The sequence below is a fragment of the Struthio camelus genome, chromosome Z (assembly GCF_040807025.1).
Source record: "Struthio camelus isolate bStrCam1 chromosome Z, bStrCam1.hap1, whole genome shotgun sequence".
Taxonomy (NCBI): Eukaryota; Metazoa; Chordata; class Aves; order Struthioniformes; family Struthionidae; genus Struthio; species Struthio camelus.
The window spans coordinates 55,248,846-55,267,082 of record NC_090982.1 but is presented as its reverse complement, the minus strand read 5'-3'; the positions used below and the strand labels follow the sequence as shown (position 1 = coordinate 55,267,082).

Genomic DNA, 18,237 nt, shown 5'->3' with positions numbered 1-18,237 from the left:
ACTGTTTTCTATGGCTGGTGGTTATTTCAGTGAGTACCTCCAGTAATGAATGTGGCGCTGCTTATAAAGTATTGAATTTTTACATGTAAATACAGGTGACTGGGTCAAATCACACTGTTTAATTTCAGTGGAAATTCCCATTGATTTAAAAAAGGCTTTTTTCAAAAAAATGTTGGGACCATCTGGCTGAATGTAAAAATGAAGGAGAAATAGTTGGCTTAATTTCTGGAAACTGGAAGATCCACTGCTTTCTGAGTTGAAATTTCGTACCTGGACTGACATAAGCATGTTTTCTTCTCTTTTTTTCCCTCCTTTTCCTCTTCCCCTCGCTTTCCTTCCTCATCCTTTTTGTGCACGAAGAAAGAAACTAGAAGAAAATTAAATAAACCTGAATGGCTGACTGCCACATTATCACTCTATAAAATCTGAAAAAACTGTTATTAAACATTTTGAGTCTCCTTTCAGCCTTAAATTCAGTGAAAGAGTTAATTTGCTCATGTTGAATTTTATATGAAATAAAATATATGGGCCTATCTCTGAACTAAGCTACCTGAATTTTAAACTGACTTTATCAGATACAAGCACAGCTTTCACTTGAATTCATTCTAATGTAGACAGCAGTAGTATGGGCAGTATTAGATCCTTGAAGTTGTTCGTTTTCCCATCATTACGATTAAATGGTGATGTCAGCGGCCAAGTAAAACCCTTAGTCAAAGGAGGTAAATCTAACTGTTATGCTTTGGGCAGTAATACTTTGATTACAGCAGCCTCCAAGTGAAGTTGTGCAAGTGGCTTGCGTGTTTCACAGCTGTACTGGCCTCTTTGGGGCAGCTTTTATGTTTCGTTTGAGATTTGTAAGCTTTGACCCATAAGCTCTTGGCATTCTGGAGTAGGATCCTTCCACAGAAAATCCCCTATCCATACAGTACGGATATTGGCTGAACTTGCATCTGACGACAGTGATTAAACAAAACAAAAGTAGTATCATGGTGCAATACTTGATTTGCAGCTATAGGGAAAGCACCCACATTCCTCTCACCGGCCCCCCAGTAGCTCCATAGGTCTCTGTTCAACCTCTATCAACTGTTTTGCTGAAATTACAGGTGAGAAGCGCTTTTCCCTGGCTTCAGTTCTTGCTTTTTTCCCCGGTCTATTCTGTACCTAGGGTAAATTGAACCAGTAATTTTTTAATTTTGACATCAAAAATTACGTTTGCATTCATGAAGTTGCTGCTGCTGTTGCATAAAGACATATTGAAATGTTGAATAACCTGTGAACCAGCTAGTGGAACTTCCTGGCCTTGGGTTTATGGACATCTTTTACCACATACAGGGAATGAGATTTCTTGCAAGAAACAGTTGTACAAAACTACAGAATGAACTTGGTGCACCACGGCAGGTGTTTGGGGGCAGAGGTTCGGTGCTTGCGCAGGGGCTCCTGTACCAGGTCCTAGCTGTGTGCCACATCTCCTGGGGGGAGCCGTGCTGTCCCAGGCGGCCAAGGCCAACGGTCTGGTCGTTCCTGCAGAAGGCCAGCGCTGCCTAATGAAGCGCTGCCTTGTAAAACCGTTGTAATAAACTGCTGGTGTAGCCAGCACACGCTGGTTACATTCAGGCGTCAACACACGGCAGCTCGTCGCCCTGCCGCACGCTAACAAAAATGGCAGCGGCGCGCGACACGAGCGCCGTTATTAAAGCTGCCCCTGCTTCTGCAGGGGGCTCAGAGGAGCTGCCCTGCCTCCTGCTCAGGAAATTCGGAGTCAGCTGCGCCCGCCGCCGCCCGCCCCCTGCCCTCCCCGGCCCCGGCCGCTCTCTGCACCGTGCGCTCGGCAGCAGCGCCGGGGCCGAGGAGCTGATGGGGAAGTTTGGCCCCGCCGCTTCACAGGCGTCGCTTCCTGCTCCGCGGCTGGGGAAGCCAGATGCAGCGCTTTTGATAAGGGGCACCAGGGTTCAGGCTCGCTCCCCTGCGCTTTCAAAGGCAGATGCAGGCTGCTTGCAAGTGAGCAAACTGGTGCTTCCTCCACTGTAATACGTTGCGGGTTTCCGTTGCGCACGGTGTCCTACACACACTGTACTGAGAGCAACGTGTCTGTTTACAAAGTAGAAAAAAACACCCTGAAAACCCCAAACAAACAGCGCTTTACATACTGCAAAAACCTTTGTTGGGAGCTGGAAATTCTCTGGCTGCATCGTTTGAAGGTGGGAACTAGTAAGGTTTGAAAAAAAAAACCCCACTAATATGAGGAAAAGTTGTCTGTAGTCTACTTACCAGCAAGATCATTTATTTATTAATACTAACATTCTTCACTCATCAGTAGGAGCATGGACATGACCTTAGGGTAGAAGTTCAGCAGATACTGTATTTTTGAAGTTAGAAAAAAGAGGAAACTTTACAAATGCTGGTGAGCTTTTTTGAATTTCTAGCATGTTTTACCAGACATGTTCTTAGCTTTCCTAAATGGCTTGCTTTGTTAGGTAGAAAGCCTGCTTCTTTTTAGGAAATTTACTTTGGAATAAGTAGGGTTTTTTTTTCAAAACTAGAGGCAACAAGAGCTGTGATTATTTAAATAGCTTCAGTTACATACTCATCATGCAGAGAGAAAGAAGCATAATATTTAAAGCTGTTATGTCTGTCATCTTAAATTTCACACATGCTTTATACACAACAGATTGTTCTTTGAGACTGGAATCTACTAATGTTAGAATTTTGTTGTTGTTTTGTAAAATGTACTTCTAGAGGAGTGTCAAGTTGTGTTTTTTTTTTTTTAATCGAGGCAGAGGAGTGAACTTCTGGTCTCTTCTGTAACCAGCATCTTTAATTTCCATAGAGTCAGGACGTAATGCTTGGGTTTAGGAACCAATTCTTACAGCTGGCAACATGTTTTATGAAAAAAAATATGGAAAATATTTATAATGTGAGCATGTACATCTTTAAATATAACTTAATAATCCTAAGTTGTCTTGGTAGAAGTTTCCAATGCATAATAGATACACTTCCAAGGATTTTTCTAATAACACGAAATATCAAGCTAGTTTATAACGCTGTACTGCAGGTTCAGTTTAAGAGAATTTGAGTTGAGTTTATAATTTGCTACAATCCATGTGATTTGGCCGACATGGGTTAATCATACCGTTTGCTTGCAGACCATTCAAAAATGAGGCAGGGATTTTCCAAAGAATATAAGAGCTGAGCAACCACATCCTGTAAAGTCAATGGCAGTGGGATGTGAACTCCTTCAGGCCTCTTTGAACGCTCCCACCAACAGCGTTTAACTCAAGTATAAACTTGCGCTACTTTCACCCTACTGTGGGGCCATTTATTGGAGTTATGTGGTGCAAATATAATCAGATAGCTCCGTCCTGGTTATTTGGAACTTCTCTCTTGTTGCAGAGCAGACAAAAAAGTCTCCATTTCCTGAGAGGATCTTCTTGTTAAAAGAAACCCTTGCATATTGGAGAGTCATCATAATATGAAGCCCTGCTACCTTTCAGTTGGCCTCCCCTGCTTGAATAATCTCTCTGGCCTGCCAAGTGTTTAGAGTGCCCTGAGGCTGCTGTAATTTGTGCTGACCAACGTGAAATTGTTCTTCCCTGCTCAGTCCTGTAGAAAAATCAGCCTAGTTGGAGCAAAGGTCCTTGCTCAGTATGTCTATATGAAGATTTTTAAAGCGTTTAATCATGAGAAGTGACATATCCTATCTTCCTGAGTCATGATACCACTGTATTTGCCTTCCAGTGCTCGACTTACCCACGCCACATGACTTCTTGCTTTAAAACTTGCTGTGGGTCCAAGGTTATTATGAATAATGAGCTGTTTGAAATGGAAAGTGTATCTGAGCATTAATGGTTGAGTTCCATACAGCTGTCATGGCCTTTGGGTCTTATTTTTATCAAGGTATCGAAGGCCTCGTGTAGTGATGCAAAAGCCAGATGTCTGTTTTTATCAAGTCTTATCATGGCACTTTTTGGTAAGGGATGAATAGCATTTAGAGAAACAAATTGTTATTGTTATTATGTAATAGTAGTTTAATTTATTTTTAAAAGAATGGAAAATGTTGCTTTATTTTAATGCAGCTCTTTATGTAGCTGCAGTACGTTTTGTTTACTATGACTTTTTCTTTCGCTAGTGACTAGTTTTCTGTTTCAGATACAGGCTCAGACACTGCTCTCAGTTTCTGAAACAGCACAGATATAAGCATTCACTTCTGCTGTTTTAGAAATTGTGACAAATCCAAATTTACCAGAACAGTTTATGTTTAGATGCTTGTTTATATTTTTCTCACTTAGTATATTAACTAGTCAAATATGACTGTCACAAAGTGAATCTAGTGAAATGAATCAGTATTTCAATATCTTTATTAGTTGTTTTTTAATTTGTATATAAATGTTGCAATATTACTGCTGTAAGCCAAGACAAAGGAAAAAAATACTGGTGTATCAATGTGAGGACTAACATGAGATACTGTAAAGGGGCCTGATTCTCTCAAACTGTCATGGATCCACCAGCACCCAAAATTAGCAATTATGCTAGGCCTCCTAGAATTGAGCCTCTTACTAGTAACACCTCAAATTCCAAATATTCGTGCTAAATAAAAGAGGTCCAAAGACTGATACGTGGCCCAAAGGCTAAGTGGCACAGCCTGGTTCTGCTTCGTACTGCTTAGAACTTGCTCCCTTAGCCAAAACCACATAGCACTTGCTCTCCTGTCTTTCCTGGGCTCTGCAGAGTCCTTGTAGTGTTAAAATATATTTATTATTGGGGCGGGGTGGGGGGAGGTTCAATTCAAAATATCTGAAATATAATATTGACAGCTACCGCACTGGTGTTTTTACAACATGAAACAGGGGATGTGTAGTGTGCTCTAACAGGCCTGAGGGCATTTTTGGGAGCCCCAGGGTCTGCTGGAGTGGTGTTGATAGACTGTGGAGGATGGAAGAAGATAAATCTAGTGTAGTTTCATCAGTAATGACTTTTTGATCTCAGTCTGCCTGTGCCTGGGCATTGTCTTGAAAATAACTAGTTGGAGTGATGCAAAACAGAGTTAAGCATCGTAGACACTCGGGGATCTATGCTTGAGCAAAGATCGCTCAGCCTTCGTTTGTCAGGGCAGACATCCCCCACTGAGATACTGTTGAAAGAGGTGGGGAGTTCTTAGATCCTCTCTTTGTGTTCCCTTACCCAAGCAGATAAACTGTGCTTTGACCAAAACTGGAATATTCTGATTGGAAAATGTCTTTTCAAACTGAACTCGCACATGAATGCATCCATATAGGATGCATTTGAAGGGTGATTGCCTAAGCACCCTCCTGACAGGCAGAATTGCTGATGTTCTGATCCTTGACCTGGCGCTAACTTCCTCCGAAGCCTTCTCAAACTATTTGACTTCTCTGAGTTTTCTTTTTATTCTGCAAATTGGAAACTGTTGTAGCCCAGGCTAATTATATATAAATATAAATTGATGATAGAAGCAGTGCTTAATACTATCCTTTGGATGCCATTTTATTAGGTGGAGTGCACCTAAAACCTCTGGTTGTTTTCTGGAGGATTAGGAAGAAATATAATGCTTGGGATACCTCGATGCCTATTTGTTGTGATGTGCTTTGCCTTTTGCAAAAGAAACAAAAATGTAGAAATCCCTGGTGATGGGTTGCTTTAAAATTCTTATCTTTGTGTGTTATGCATATCTTTGAAGATGGACTTGTTAACCAGTAGCATTGATGCAAGACACATCAGCAATGAAAGTGAAGGTTTTGGTAAACGTTTTTTTGGAGACTGGATAGTAAAGTAAACACTGCTTTGTCAGACTGCAGCTGTACATGCGGTTTCCCTCTTGTGCGACTGAAGGATTGCTTTTCCAAGAAATTTTATTATGCTTTTTAGATGATGACATATTTTGATTGACTACAGATAGAAATAAGCTTACTTATAATACAGCTATTGTCAGGCAACTTTCTAGTCAAATGCAAAATAGGAGGTAAATAAAATACATGCCATGTATGTTTTCTGGATGTGTGCCAGTATCTTTCTGTGGATGTATATAGCTTGCAGTTATTCTTTGGTTATGAATGTAACACTTCAAGAAAAAAAAAAAAAGGAAAAAAGGTGATGTTGGGGGAACGTACAACCACGTCAGCATTTTCTTAGAGCTGCAGTGTATTTCGTATATCAGTTTTGTCCTGTTTGATGTTTGAGCTCAGTTCTCTGAGGTCACATCTTAAAAGAGGATAGAGCAGAATAGATATTCTCAGACATGATACTGAGTAGAAATAAGAAATGATCTGCAGTGGAAAAAACAAAACTCAGTTGGTCTTTGCTATTTCCTGGTTCGGGCTTGACTCCGTGGATTGACTATGAAATGTTTAACGAGTGTTCACTGGAGAAGAAAGCTTTGTTACCCTAGTACCGTACCTCAAGGGCTTGGCTGGGAAAGAACAGGTCAAGTACAGAAATAAAAGTTGCCTAACATCTTTCATCCTGAGGCATGTGCTTTCGGCATTTTTAGGTATGTATTTTCCAAGCTTTAATTTTGCAGGTTGAAAGTCCCATGCTAGTTTGTGATGGGTCTTCTTTTAAGAGATTACATCCAGAGATCCTCTTAAAATGGAAGTCCTGAACCTAATCCTGATCCTTGTGGAATACCCCTAAAGACAGCCAGAAGGGTGTTTTGTGACTATTGTGCTAGTCATCAGCCACTTCTTACTCTGTATTGTGTCTATTAGGATTAGTTTTACAGTTTTTAAATGAGATCGTCATGCAGTATAGAATCACAGAACCACAAAACCATACAAAAGTGGTTGTGGAGGGATGTGGAGAGGTCGGTCTCCACTACCCTGAGAGATGACAAACCATTCCTACGTATTCCCAACAAATGTTTTTCCTATCTCTTTTAGGCAACCTCCAGATAGAAACACTATGCAATATTCAGTAGCAAACCATTTCACTTCTTCACTTCGATCTTTCACTTCTAGGAAGTTTTTCTCAAATATGAATCTTTCTTAGTGGAATGTAAGCCCATCACATTGTCTTTTCCAACAAGGGAAATATATTGCAACATGGAGAAGATGCTATTCCTCTGTTCTTTGCAACATCCCTTTACCTACTTGTAGATTGCTATACATGTCCCCTCTCTTTTGAAAAAAAATTTTTTTGCTTTTTCAGTCTTTCTGAGGGAAGACATTTATGAGACTTCTGGTTGCCCTCATTGCTCTCCTGCACGTGTTCTTCATTCAGTTCTTTTTTTTGTTTGTTTTTGATATGTGTCAAAACCAGATGCAGCCTGCCACTGTGATTTTAGTAATGCTGACTACAGTAGAACGATTACTTCATTTTTCTTGCAAGATATATTGCTGTTCCTACTTTCGGGTATGACATCTACCCTCTTTGCAATAGCATAAAGTTACAACTCATGTTCTGCTTAATGTGAACCACAGTAATTTCCAGATACTTTTTTGCAGGATTAATATCTAGCCAATGGGCCCTAAGCGTTTGTGTGGTAGGTTTTCTGTATTTGCTTTTCTTGCCTTGCAACCCGTTGTGTAATTCAAATACTGTCAAAAGTTTCCAATTACATTTATAAACCAAACTTGCAACCTCATGAAAGAATCAAGTTTATCTAATGGAGTCTGTTGTCTAGAAAAACATTCTGATTTTGTTTTTAATTCTTCCTAATTAAATCGCAGAATCACAGAATCGTTTAGGTTGGAAGGGACCTCTGGAGATCATCTAGTCCAACCTCCCTGCTCAAGCAGGGTCACCTAGAGCATATTGCCCAGGATCACATCCAGACGGGTTTTGAATATCTCCAGGGAAGGAGACTCTACAACCTCTCTGGGCAACCTGTTCCAATGCTCAGTCACCCTCACAGTGAAGAAGTTTTTTTTCAGGTTCAGATGGAACTTCCTGTGGTTCAGTTTCTGCCCATTGCCTCTTGTCCTGTTGCTGGGCACCACGGAGAAGAGGCTGGCCTCATCCCCTTGACACTCCCCCTTCAGATACTTGTACATGTTGATGAGATCGCCTCTCAATCTTCTCTTCTCCAGGCTGAACAGGCCCAGCTCTTGCAGTCTTTCTTCCTAGGAGAGGTGCTCCAGCCCTCTAATCATCTTGGTAGCCCTCCGCTGGACTCTCTCCAAATGTTTTATCATGTCTCGTATTTGTCCAGTTATGTCTATACATCAGTTAGAGCATGCTGTTGCCTTTTCTGACTTTTGAGACAACCCAGTCATCTCAGATTTCCCCAGTGTTCCAAGATACATTGAAAACGAGTGCCAACAGGCTAATCTTGTTCTCAGGTAAATTTTTCAGGATTCTTGGATGCAACTTATCAAGGCATCATGATGGAAAAATGTTTTTCTCTTATATTGTTCAGCATGTTCTGTGGTTACTAATGGACTGGAAATCGATCACAGCACAAAGCTGGGAAAGAAGTGTATTGAAACAACTTACAATTCAGAATGATTTTGACATCTGAGATCCATTCTGGAAAAGTAGTATGGTATTCAATAGAGACACTTGGAAAGAATTGCATCTTGCCAGGAATAATTAGAGTTACATGTGTAACATGCGTAAGCTGCACCAAGAAAGATTTACATTAAACAAAGATAAGTACTATGAAGCACTGAAACAGATTTCAGGAAGAAGTCGCATGTTCTTTATCAGGCTAGACAGACATCAGTCGGTAATGACTGACTGATGAGTACAGTCGATCTTACCTTAGGGTTAATGGAAATCTGAAGATGTCTCCAAGGTTTCTTTTCTTCTTTCCTTGATTTTGTTATGATGTCATGTTTTGATAAGCGTATAATCCCATTTCCTTTCAAGCTGAGAACCAATATTTTTTGAGGCCGTATGCCTTCACTGCCTTGTATTAATAGTTTTGCTATCTCTGTCTAGATACAAACCTATACTACTGCTTAAATGTTTGCTTCTTCATGGCATGTTTATCTAAACTTAGTCAGATATATAGTATGCAAGGTAATCTTGTATAACTGACCACTATTGCTCAAATGCTTTATAAATTATTTCTGTTCCTTTGTACCTGTGGAATACAAGTGTTGTCACATTAGAAGAGCTTAAGAAATTTTTCCCTATACCAGGAGGGCATTCAGCAATGTGTGTGTGGCAGAAGTTACGTATATGGTTTTGTATATCCTAATGCTGGGGTTATACAACTTGGAGATCTTTCTATATATGTTTATTTTTCACAGATTAGGAAAACACCTGCCTTCATTTAATTATGTGAAATTCTATTGAAACTACTTATGGTCCGATTTCAATATAGGCCAGCATACCTCTCTCTCTGAGTCAGGGCTTAAATGAATAAATTCAAGACCTCAGGTTAGTTTTTACATTTTTAGGTAACTCTGAGGGTTAGAAAAATCAAACTGTTTGGGGAATGGCACTTCATCCAATAGACCTGTAACATATGGAGGCTTATCAAAGATAAGCCTTCAATGCATAGACTCCAGCGTTCTGCCTGAAACTGCTAAAGTAGGTGCAAGAGGTTCAGGGTGAAGTATGACAATAACTTTAGGACCACATGAACAAACTAATGACAATGCTTAGATAACATACAGCTCTACCTGGCCTTCAGCACATAGGGTTCACAAAGCTACTATCCAAATGACCCATTGCTTGGATGTAGATCAGAATGTAAAAATGTGAGGCTTTGCTGAAAGAGGTCAGGTCAGGAGAGAAAATGATTTTAGTCATCAGCTACGATACCGTTTCCTTCAGTAAAAGGTTCACATGTACAATGAGTCATTTCTGACTGTACTTTAACAACACTCAAATTCTCACTGATGTTAAATGTTCCTGTAGCTGTATCCATGATACGATCACAGGGTAACGCTTGCTATGATGTTAGATAGCAATGTGGCATCTGTTTTTCATGCAGTTGTTTTTTGGCTGGGTTGCAAACTTCATATCTGTGTAAATAATGCATAAAAAGAACTCTAACTAAAATTGAATAGTACAACAGCTTCCGTTGTCAAAGGCAGCCATAAAGCATATCTGATCTGTTCTCTGATCTTTAAATGGGTCTTCCACTGAATTGTGGTAGTAAGTGTAATCCTTGTTTTCAGAGTGTAGTGTAGTCTGTTGTTAGTATACCTAGAAGACTATATGAAATGGAGAGAAGACTGTGGCCTAAACCTATATCCCTTTGCATTGTGACATTTTCTATGAAGAGAATCTTCTCTACACTAGAAACAGAAATTTCTCTGATGTGAGTGGCTTGAATTTCCTCAAGAACAGTAGTTCTGATTATTGTAAATGTTGCCACCTGCTACTCTAAGCTTGGTATACCCTTTCATACTGGTTTTCTTAATGTCAGTTCTCAGCAACGTAAGTGTTTAAATAAAAACCTAGCACATACAAACAAAATAGTCCACATTTCTTTCCCTGTTAGGGAATGGAAGATAAACCACAATGCAAACATTAATCTCCTAGCTTAATGTATTCATGGAAAATGACTACTGTTACAATATCAAACAAAAAAGAATGGAACTGTATAATCTCTTCAGATTGAGAATTCATTAAAATTCTGATAACTTTGACTCATGAAGAGATATACACTGCCGTAGCTGGCAAGGTTGTCTGTGCTAGGGGTGTGCTCAGCCTCAGTCCACTGATTCAATTTCGGAGTGGTTGCTAAAACCTTCACAACATCCAGTTTTAAAGTAAACAAGTGCTATTTTTGTTTTGCTTTAAAATTCTTTGCTTAAGTGATAACTTAAGTGATTCATGCGCCATCCTGCATTCATTCACCGGGGGAAAGTAGATAGCCAGGGGCATAATTTGTCAGCAAGCCTGAATCATGCCTACAGGATTCATGGATCAAGACCTCTGCTTTGAGGCTAAAGGAAATAAAATAGTACAGAATTACCTGGACACTGCTTTGGTTTTGTACCCTACTGCCAAGGGCTATAAAGAAGTTTGATGTATAGAACAGCAGTATTCCAGAACAAGCAGAAAGTTGGAGGGTAGAAGGGACCAGAGTGAACAACATGAAGTCCTGTAAGGATTATTGCACTAGATGTAATGCCACATAGGAACAATTTGCCAGCTGAAATTGCAGATAAACATAGAGCGAAGAACTGAGTTTGCTGGTAATTCTGTGAAGCAATGCGAGAGAGCAGATCTTCTCAGAAGGTTATACTTACAACTGTGTTGAAATTAAAAGCACAGAGCTTCCACCTACTAAAAAAACCTAGAGTATTTTCAGAAGAGGTTTGATTATGAAACTCTGCACAATATCGGAAGCAGATAATAAACATCATCATCCAGGATGAGTTCATATAAGAAAAATGTTATTTTAATTTAATTTTTATTTAAATTTCACAATTTATCTCAAATAATTGTCAACTTAACAATTTTTTAGCAAGTAATTATTTGCAGAAATGTTTCCATTCTCTTGCCAGCTTTGCAGTTAGTAGAAAATTGATGAGCATATTCTAAGAACAAATATGTAGTGCCTAATCAAAGATAACATGGCTTTCTTCCACACTAAAGCCAAAATCCCAGTGAACAGAAGTTCCAAATCTGGAAAAGAGCAAATTACTGTGTAAGAAAGCCTGGAGCGTGTGAACATCCAGAAGCTAGGGTAGATCATAATCAGACTTGCCTGTTTTCATTATTAGCAACATTTCATCCACTTGGTGAAGAATTTATTGAGTAAAGATGAGTAAATGTTTCAAGCTTTGACTTTCATTACTCTTCTAGGTACACAGCCTTATTTCTCTACATGGAGGTGATGAAATGCAAGTACAATTGCAAATTCGTATGTCTGATCTTTGCCTTTTACTTTCCTGATGTAACATTAGCAGTTTGAGCAAACTCACGTGGTGCCACAGTTCTCTCTGCCTGACAACGAGCTGTGCCTAAGGCAAGGGAGAAGCTCAAGAGTTGTTCAGCTTCGTGCCCTGAATAAAATAAATAAATAAATAAATAAATGTAGGTCTAACTTCAGAGAGAAATTCATAAAACAGTAGCCAGAAAGGTGGCTGCCTGCTAACTAAACTAAAAGAGGACGCAAGGTATTTGATAAACCAGAGACTTGCAATTCTTCATCAAACTTAACTTTCCATAGTTTGAAGCTGCATTTTGAAGGGAATTGTCCTTAGAGTTCAAGGCATGACAATAGTAGAACAAAACTGTGCCTTTAACATGTGGAGCTACGTGAACTCTGTCTTGCTTAGAAAGGAGCAATGAGTGCCAGTACTTGTACTGAATACCTTCCTCCTTTATTAAAAATTCTTTATTTCCTGAGAAATTTTGCTTTTTTTTTTCAATATTAGCTATGTAAATGTGTTAACAAGTAGTTTCAGTATATATCATGCCAGTTGTTTTCTGTTTTTGCTTTAAAAATAACAGGAAAAATAAAAGCAGGCATCCCTCATGTTATGTAGCTGGAATCTCTCTGCAGATTTTAGGAAGTGGCCAGAGTCTTGAAGACAGTGCAAAGAAATGACTTCAACTTGGCGTAGTGGGGGAGGATGAGCCAGTGGGAATATGTTACTGCTTGAGGTGAACAGAGAACTTAATAGTAATGAAAACAAAATCAGTGATCAAAACAAAGTCAGTGATCAGAGCAAAGTCAAAACTGAATCAAAGACAGTTCCAGGTTACAGGAGTCTCTCGTCATATAACAGTAGTCCAGAAGAGCAAGAGTGTGGAGGCAGCAGTTGTCCTTTCACTGTTAAAAGGGAAATGTGAATTGGTAACAAAACTTCTAAAAACTATCAGAAAGAGATGCAAATTTGTACAGGCAAAATGATGTAGTAATAGCAAGTGTTAATAGGGAGTCACAGAAACTTTGTAATAAAACAAGAGTTTCAGAAGAGGCTAACAGCATTTGATTTTTTTTTTATTTTTACAAGTTCTGTTTGCTGAGAAGGCATTGCACAAGAGCACCTAATTCAAGTGATAGCCATTTTCTCAGTATTATTCAGCTTCTAAACAACAAACACTTGATCGTTACTCGCCAGAGGCAGAAGTAAAAAAAAGAAAACCTTCGTTATGCACCATGGCTCTGTCTTTCATAGATTAAAGGCTTAAATTTACAAAATGTACTGTCTGTTTAAAAAATAAAATACTTGATTGAAGGTAATACTCAGGAGTTAATGTTCTTCTTTAAACAAGTAATGCTAGTAATTATATAGTTCAGTCTAGATTCCATACCAATCTTCCTAGGTCTTTTTCCGTAACATAGTTATGTTGTGGACCTCCAACTTTGATGGAGTTTTGGGACATTTTGCTTCTATTCCTACTGTAGGAAGATGGGACACACAATAATTCCAGCTGACAAATGACATAATAGATGCGTTCCTCTAATGTGTAGCACAATAAATATTTCAGTTGGTTCCTATAATATTATCCCTTATGTTTTCCAGTATAAAAGACATCTTTCAATATGTAAGGACTACGTGTGAATAAAACTTACAGGAAGCAGTGGTCTTGAACTGCTGACCATTAAAAAAAAAATTATCCAAAGTGAGATTTGAAATACTTAGAACTGATTAATATGGCTCTGTATGTTCCCTGTCCATGTAATTTTTCAGTGTCTTTTTAGAGCAAGGACCTAGGGATATTAGTAAAAGTGATCCATTTCTGTGGTTTTTCGTTTTTATGCTGCTTTTGTTAACTAAATATAAAAGAATGTTCATAGAAGCCTTCTAAGCATTTCAGAAGGCTTTATGACAGAATGTGAGAACCATGAAATATAAAAAAGTTCATCAAATTGAAAAAGATACAGGTAAGATTTTGCGGAAAACAGGTTATACTTGTGCCAGTCTTGTCGTCTTTTCAATATAATCCCTGAAAGTAGTGCAAGTTACTCATTCTTAATGCTAATTGGGACCACTGAAGAATACCTTTGGGGAAGAAAAACAATTTTGATACCTAAGAAATATTAAAAACTAGAAGGATAAAGCAGATGAGAGATCATGTCTAGGAAACAAACACCCTTAACTGCACTAGAGAGAACCCACTTTCCCTGTTGCTTACGATTTTGCTTAGTGCTGTTATCAGGCGATATCTCAGCCTGGTGTCGGGCTGAGCCCATACCTTCCTAAGAGAGTCCTAGACGGAATCTAGATTCTTTTGGAAACTAGTCTGGAATTGCTGTGATCTGCTGAACTGATGCCCTAGAACTGGCACAGAATGCAATGGCAGAGGTTGTAGGCTTTGTCGGACAGGCTATGCACATGTACCCAGGCAAACCTGGAAGGTGTATGAGCAAAACAAATATTCAGGCTTTTCTAACATGAATATTACAGAAGCGCTGACTCTAAACTTACTCAGCAGAGCTGACCTGACAAAGAGAAGGGCTGGGTGAGTTACATCCTCTTAATAGGGATAGTAGTGATCACATAGTCCCTAGACACACTGACTCCTGAGCTGTCCCTTGGGCTGCTCAGTTTTGCGTCATCTCTGGTGGTAGGTCAGTGGCTGTAAAGCACATTCAGGCCTCAAGGGAGTTTATAGAAAACCCTAATCTCTCCTACAGTAGAGATCTCTCTTTTACTGTCATCTCCATATCCTTCATGTCATAGTCTTATATGCATAATTTGACTCCTTTTTTCAGCAATAACTCATATGAGTGTCACATCCTTATAAATAATTGTAACCTTAATAAATGAAAAGGGTAAGGAGAGGCAGAACAATTAAAAAAGTGGGAGTGAGGGAGCATTTGGCTTCAGTGTGCAAATGACATATAATTTCCAACAACGTGAAGAGGAATAGTTATCTTGTCTTTAAGACTAGTTCATTTATTTAAAAAATATGTTCCTCAAAATTTAATTTGTGGTTTCAGGAGCTAAGTAAAGAAAAGTGCATAATGCCCTTTTAGAGTTTGGTGACTAAGAATGATCACATTAAATAAATATAGCACGCATGGAGTTTGTTAAAAGTATCATTTGTCCCATTGCATTGATTTAAATCTCTTCGGTGTTGGTCAGTGCATAGTATTCAAGTATAAATCTTATATCACTTAAGGTATGATAAGGAGGTGAGAACCACTGGAAAGCAGTCCATCCTATCAAGGTTACGCTGGGAAGAGAGTTAAAGGACTTGTGGTTTGTGAAGTCAAAAAAATTTGTATTTGAAATTTCACTCATTACTATTCAAGTTGTCTCTTATGTTATAAACAGCATTATTTTCCATTTTCTCTTCAGGTGCTTCATTCCAAATGCCTACGCTGCTCTCTTCACCGCTGCTCTGGTGCCATTAATGTGCTTGGTAGTGGTTTTTGTGGTGTTCATTCACGCCTACCAGGTGACCCCACAATGGAAAGCATATGATGATGTTTTCAGAGGAAGAACTAATGCTGCAGGTATGACATACAGGCTAACTCCAAGGAAGCAAGTAAAGTTGTCAGAACGGTACTGGAAGTTCTCTCCCATCCAGAATACCCAAACAGAAACTACAGTTTAGTAAATACCTAAGCACATGTTTAAGATTAAGCATGTTAGTGGTCTCTCTGAAGTCTGTGAAAAGAATGATTAAAGTTATGCAGATGTTTAACTGTCATACCAAAGTGAGGATAAACCATAAGTTAAGAAATTAATATCACTGGTTGCGTCTAGTCTAGTAAAGGGAATAGCACTAAGAGACAGCACTGCCTGGTTTGAGCACTGGCCGACGTTCTTGCTGTGGTTTTTGTCCTGTACCAAAAAGCGCTTTCTCAGGCAGTGCGGAGGCAGGGCTCAGGGCAGCCTATGCTGCAGCCCTCCCCAGGAAGCGGCGTGAACTTGCTCACCCTGTCCTGCGAGGGGGTGATGAGGAAGTATTGCCACAAGCTGCACAGTTCTGCTTGGCCCCAGGGCCTGAGCATAATCCTTGGCCTTTTCCTTTATAGTATAGACTCAGTCAGTGACTGCCTAATCAGTGAGGGTGCCTGCATGCTGGAGTTAATACTTCTGTTTTGAAATTTCCTAGTGCTACTTATAAGTGAAATGTACTTGAAAGAAAAAATCTGTCTCATGCAAAACAGGAAGTATTGGTCGATCTGTTTTGTTAGAACGATTTCAAATACAATAACGTTCTCTGAAATAAAACTGCAGCAGTGTAGACGAATGCTGCAATAATAGCTGTCTGTGGGAAGCTTAGAATAATTCTTTTCATGGTGTCTGTGGAAAAAAAAATTGCTTTTATAAACAAGTGCAAGTATGTAGATTTTTAATGGAATTGTATATATTTTCTCCCTGACTATGTGAGTTAGATTTTATAAACTTTCAAATGATTCTTGAATCTTCTTTCCCAGTTTTCTTAGAGAAACAACATCTGAACTTAAAAGGAAATGTAGATTATTACAAAATTCCTTTCAGTAGTCCAGTGCATGTTCAGATTTATAAAGAGAAACTGTGTTCTTTAGGTTCAGATTTATAGTGATAATTACAGTACGTAGATAGGGACTTCTGTGTGTTTCATTTTGAACGTCTGGGGTTTAGAACTATGCTCTTTTTATGAGAAAATGAAAATAAATACTAAATATATGTGATCCAGAAATTTTGTCAAATACGAATTTCTTTCTTAGTGAGAAAGTATCAACTTGTCTAAGAGCTGTACGAGTTTGGATAAGATCTAATAAACTTAGCTTGTAAAGATGATCTTCAGGACCATGTGGCTTCCTTCTTCTTTCAGGAAAGGGACTTCCTGAAAAAATCACAAAGGTGGCTCCTTATTTAGTGTTGAATAACACAGTTTGTTTATTTACAATTAACTTATTTTTGCTGTCTCCAAGGATAGAGATTCCATGTTCATATCTTGAAGTGCAAGGCTTGCCTCAGAGCAGTTAAACCAAAAAAAAAATGCTGTATATTGGAACAATCAAGTAAAAAAAGTCAGCATGGGAAATGGCAGGAAGTACCACTAGTAGTTTCATCTAGGTGACATAAAGACATGAAAGAGTAGGGATGAAACAAAAGGCTGTTTGATTTAACATAGGACTTAGGGGATTTTTTTTCCCCAATGGAGTATGGAAAATGGTGGAGAGAGATCGCTGAGGTGTCAGAAGGGATACAAAAATCAAGGAGAGATATTTTCAATAATAAGTCAGTAACAGTACTGCTTTCTTTAAAAAATAGGATTTTGTTTTCTACTCAGGTACCTTAATGGCAGACTGGCGTTTTGTTACCATAGGCCTTTGCAAGCAAAAATGAAAGTACCTCATGCAGTGAGTGGTTGCCTGGGGAGGCTTGCAGAGTTTGTGGTTTTATAAGGGTTCCTGCCGTCCCTATGAGTATGTTTATAGTCTCAGCTCCTAACTGTGGCACTTTAGCCACCTCCCGTGTTGTGCTGTGCCAGCGTTTCTCTGTTTCCTCCAGGAGGAGAATGACTGAACAGTAGTGTATATGTGTAGTGTCTTATTCTGGCTTGTCTCTGGTTCTCATCCCCGTCTTGAAGAACTCCCTGTCTTGTCACCCACAACAAAGACTTCCTACAGGGAAAAAACCTTCCTGATCTCCCCCAGGAAGTTCTGCACCTGTGTTTCCCCACCTTAAACGTAGATAGGTAATGAAAAAGTGAAAGCAAAGACTGCTTTGGAAAACTGTCTCCTGTACATAAGTGATTCTCTCTAGACAGGCTGAAAACCCAAGTGAATGAAACTGTAAACAATTACGATATATCAAGCACAGAGATATGTAAACACAGAAAAAAGTATTTTTGAATGTGCTTTCACATATGGTAGTAATTGTGGACACCTGTTCTTTAAATTCCAGAGAGCAAAGAGTATTGCAGAAAGAAAAAGTGGAATATACAGTCATGTAATTATCATTTATAGATAGATAATCATACAGATATCTGTTTGCATATGATTGTAATATTTGGGCTTATTCCCTTTCTGGGAGTCGTTCAGTAAGAAGAGAGTTTAAATTGCTGCATGATACAGATGACCGGTTACTCACTGTGGATTCTGCAATAATTCATACTTTTTCATGCAAGATATTGCCCCTGGGCAATGCGCTGTAGGTGACCATGCTTGAGCAAGGGGGTTACACTAGGTGATTGCCAGAGGTCCTTTCCAACCTTAACCATTCTGTAATTCTGTGATTCACTCAGTGTTGTCAACAAAAAATAAAGTAATTGTTGTCGATAAAAAACAGTCAAGTTACTGGCTTGCATATCACCATAAAACAGAAAAAGTGGCTGGTTTTGCAGATTAAAACCAAAAGTATTTGTTATCTGACTTCTCCTAAGTTCTTCAGATCATTTCATAGCTTGTAGGGAAAGCTTGAG

The 18,237-nt window shown here is 39.0% G+C and overlaps 1 protein-coding gene across 1 annotated transcript in view; it reads left to right on the top strand.

Annotated features, from left to right (window-relative positions):
• The window catches only part of LOC138064775 (adhesion G-protein coupled receptor V1-like), a 273,548-nt gene that overhangs the window by 201,274 nt on the left and 54,037 nt on the right, over window positions 1–18,237 (top strand). The window contains exon 87 of the mRNA XM_068928702.1: window positions 15,174–15,331. Coding sequence (XP_068784803.1) covers window positions 15,174–15,331 — 158 coding nt within the window. The remainder of the gene's footprint in view (window positions 1–15,173; window positions 15,332–18,237) is intronic.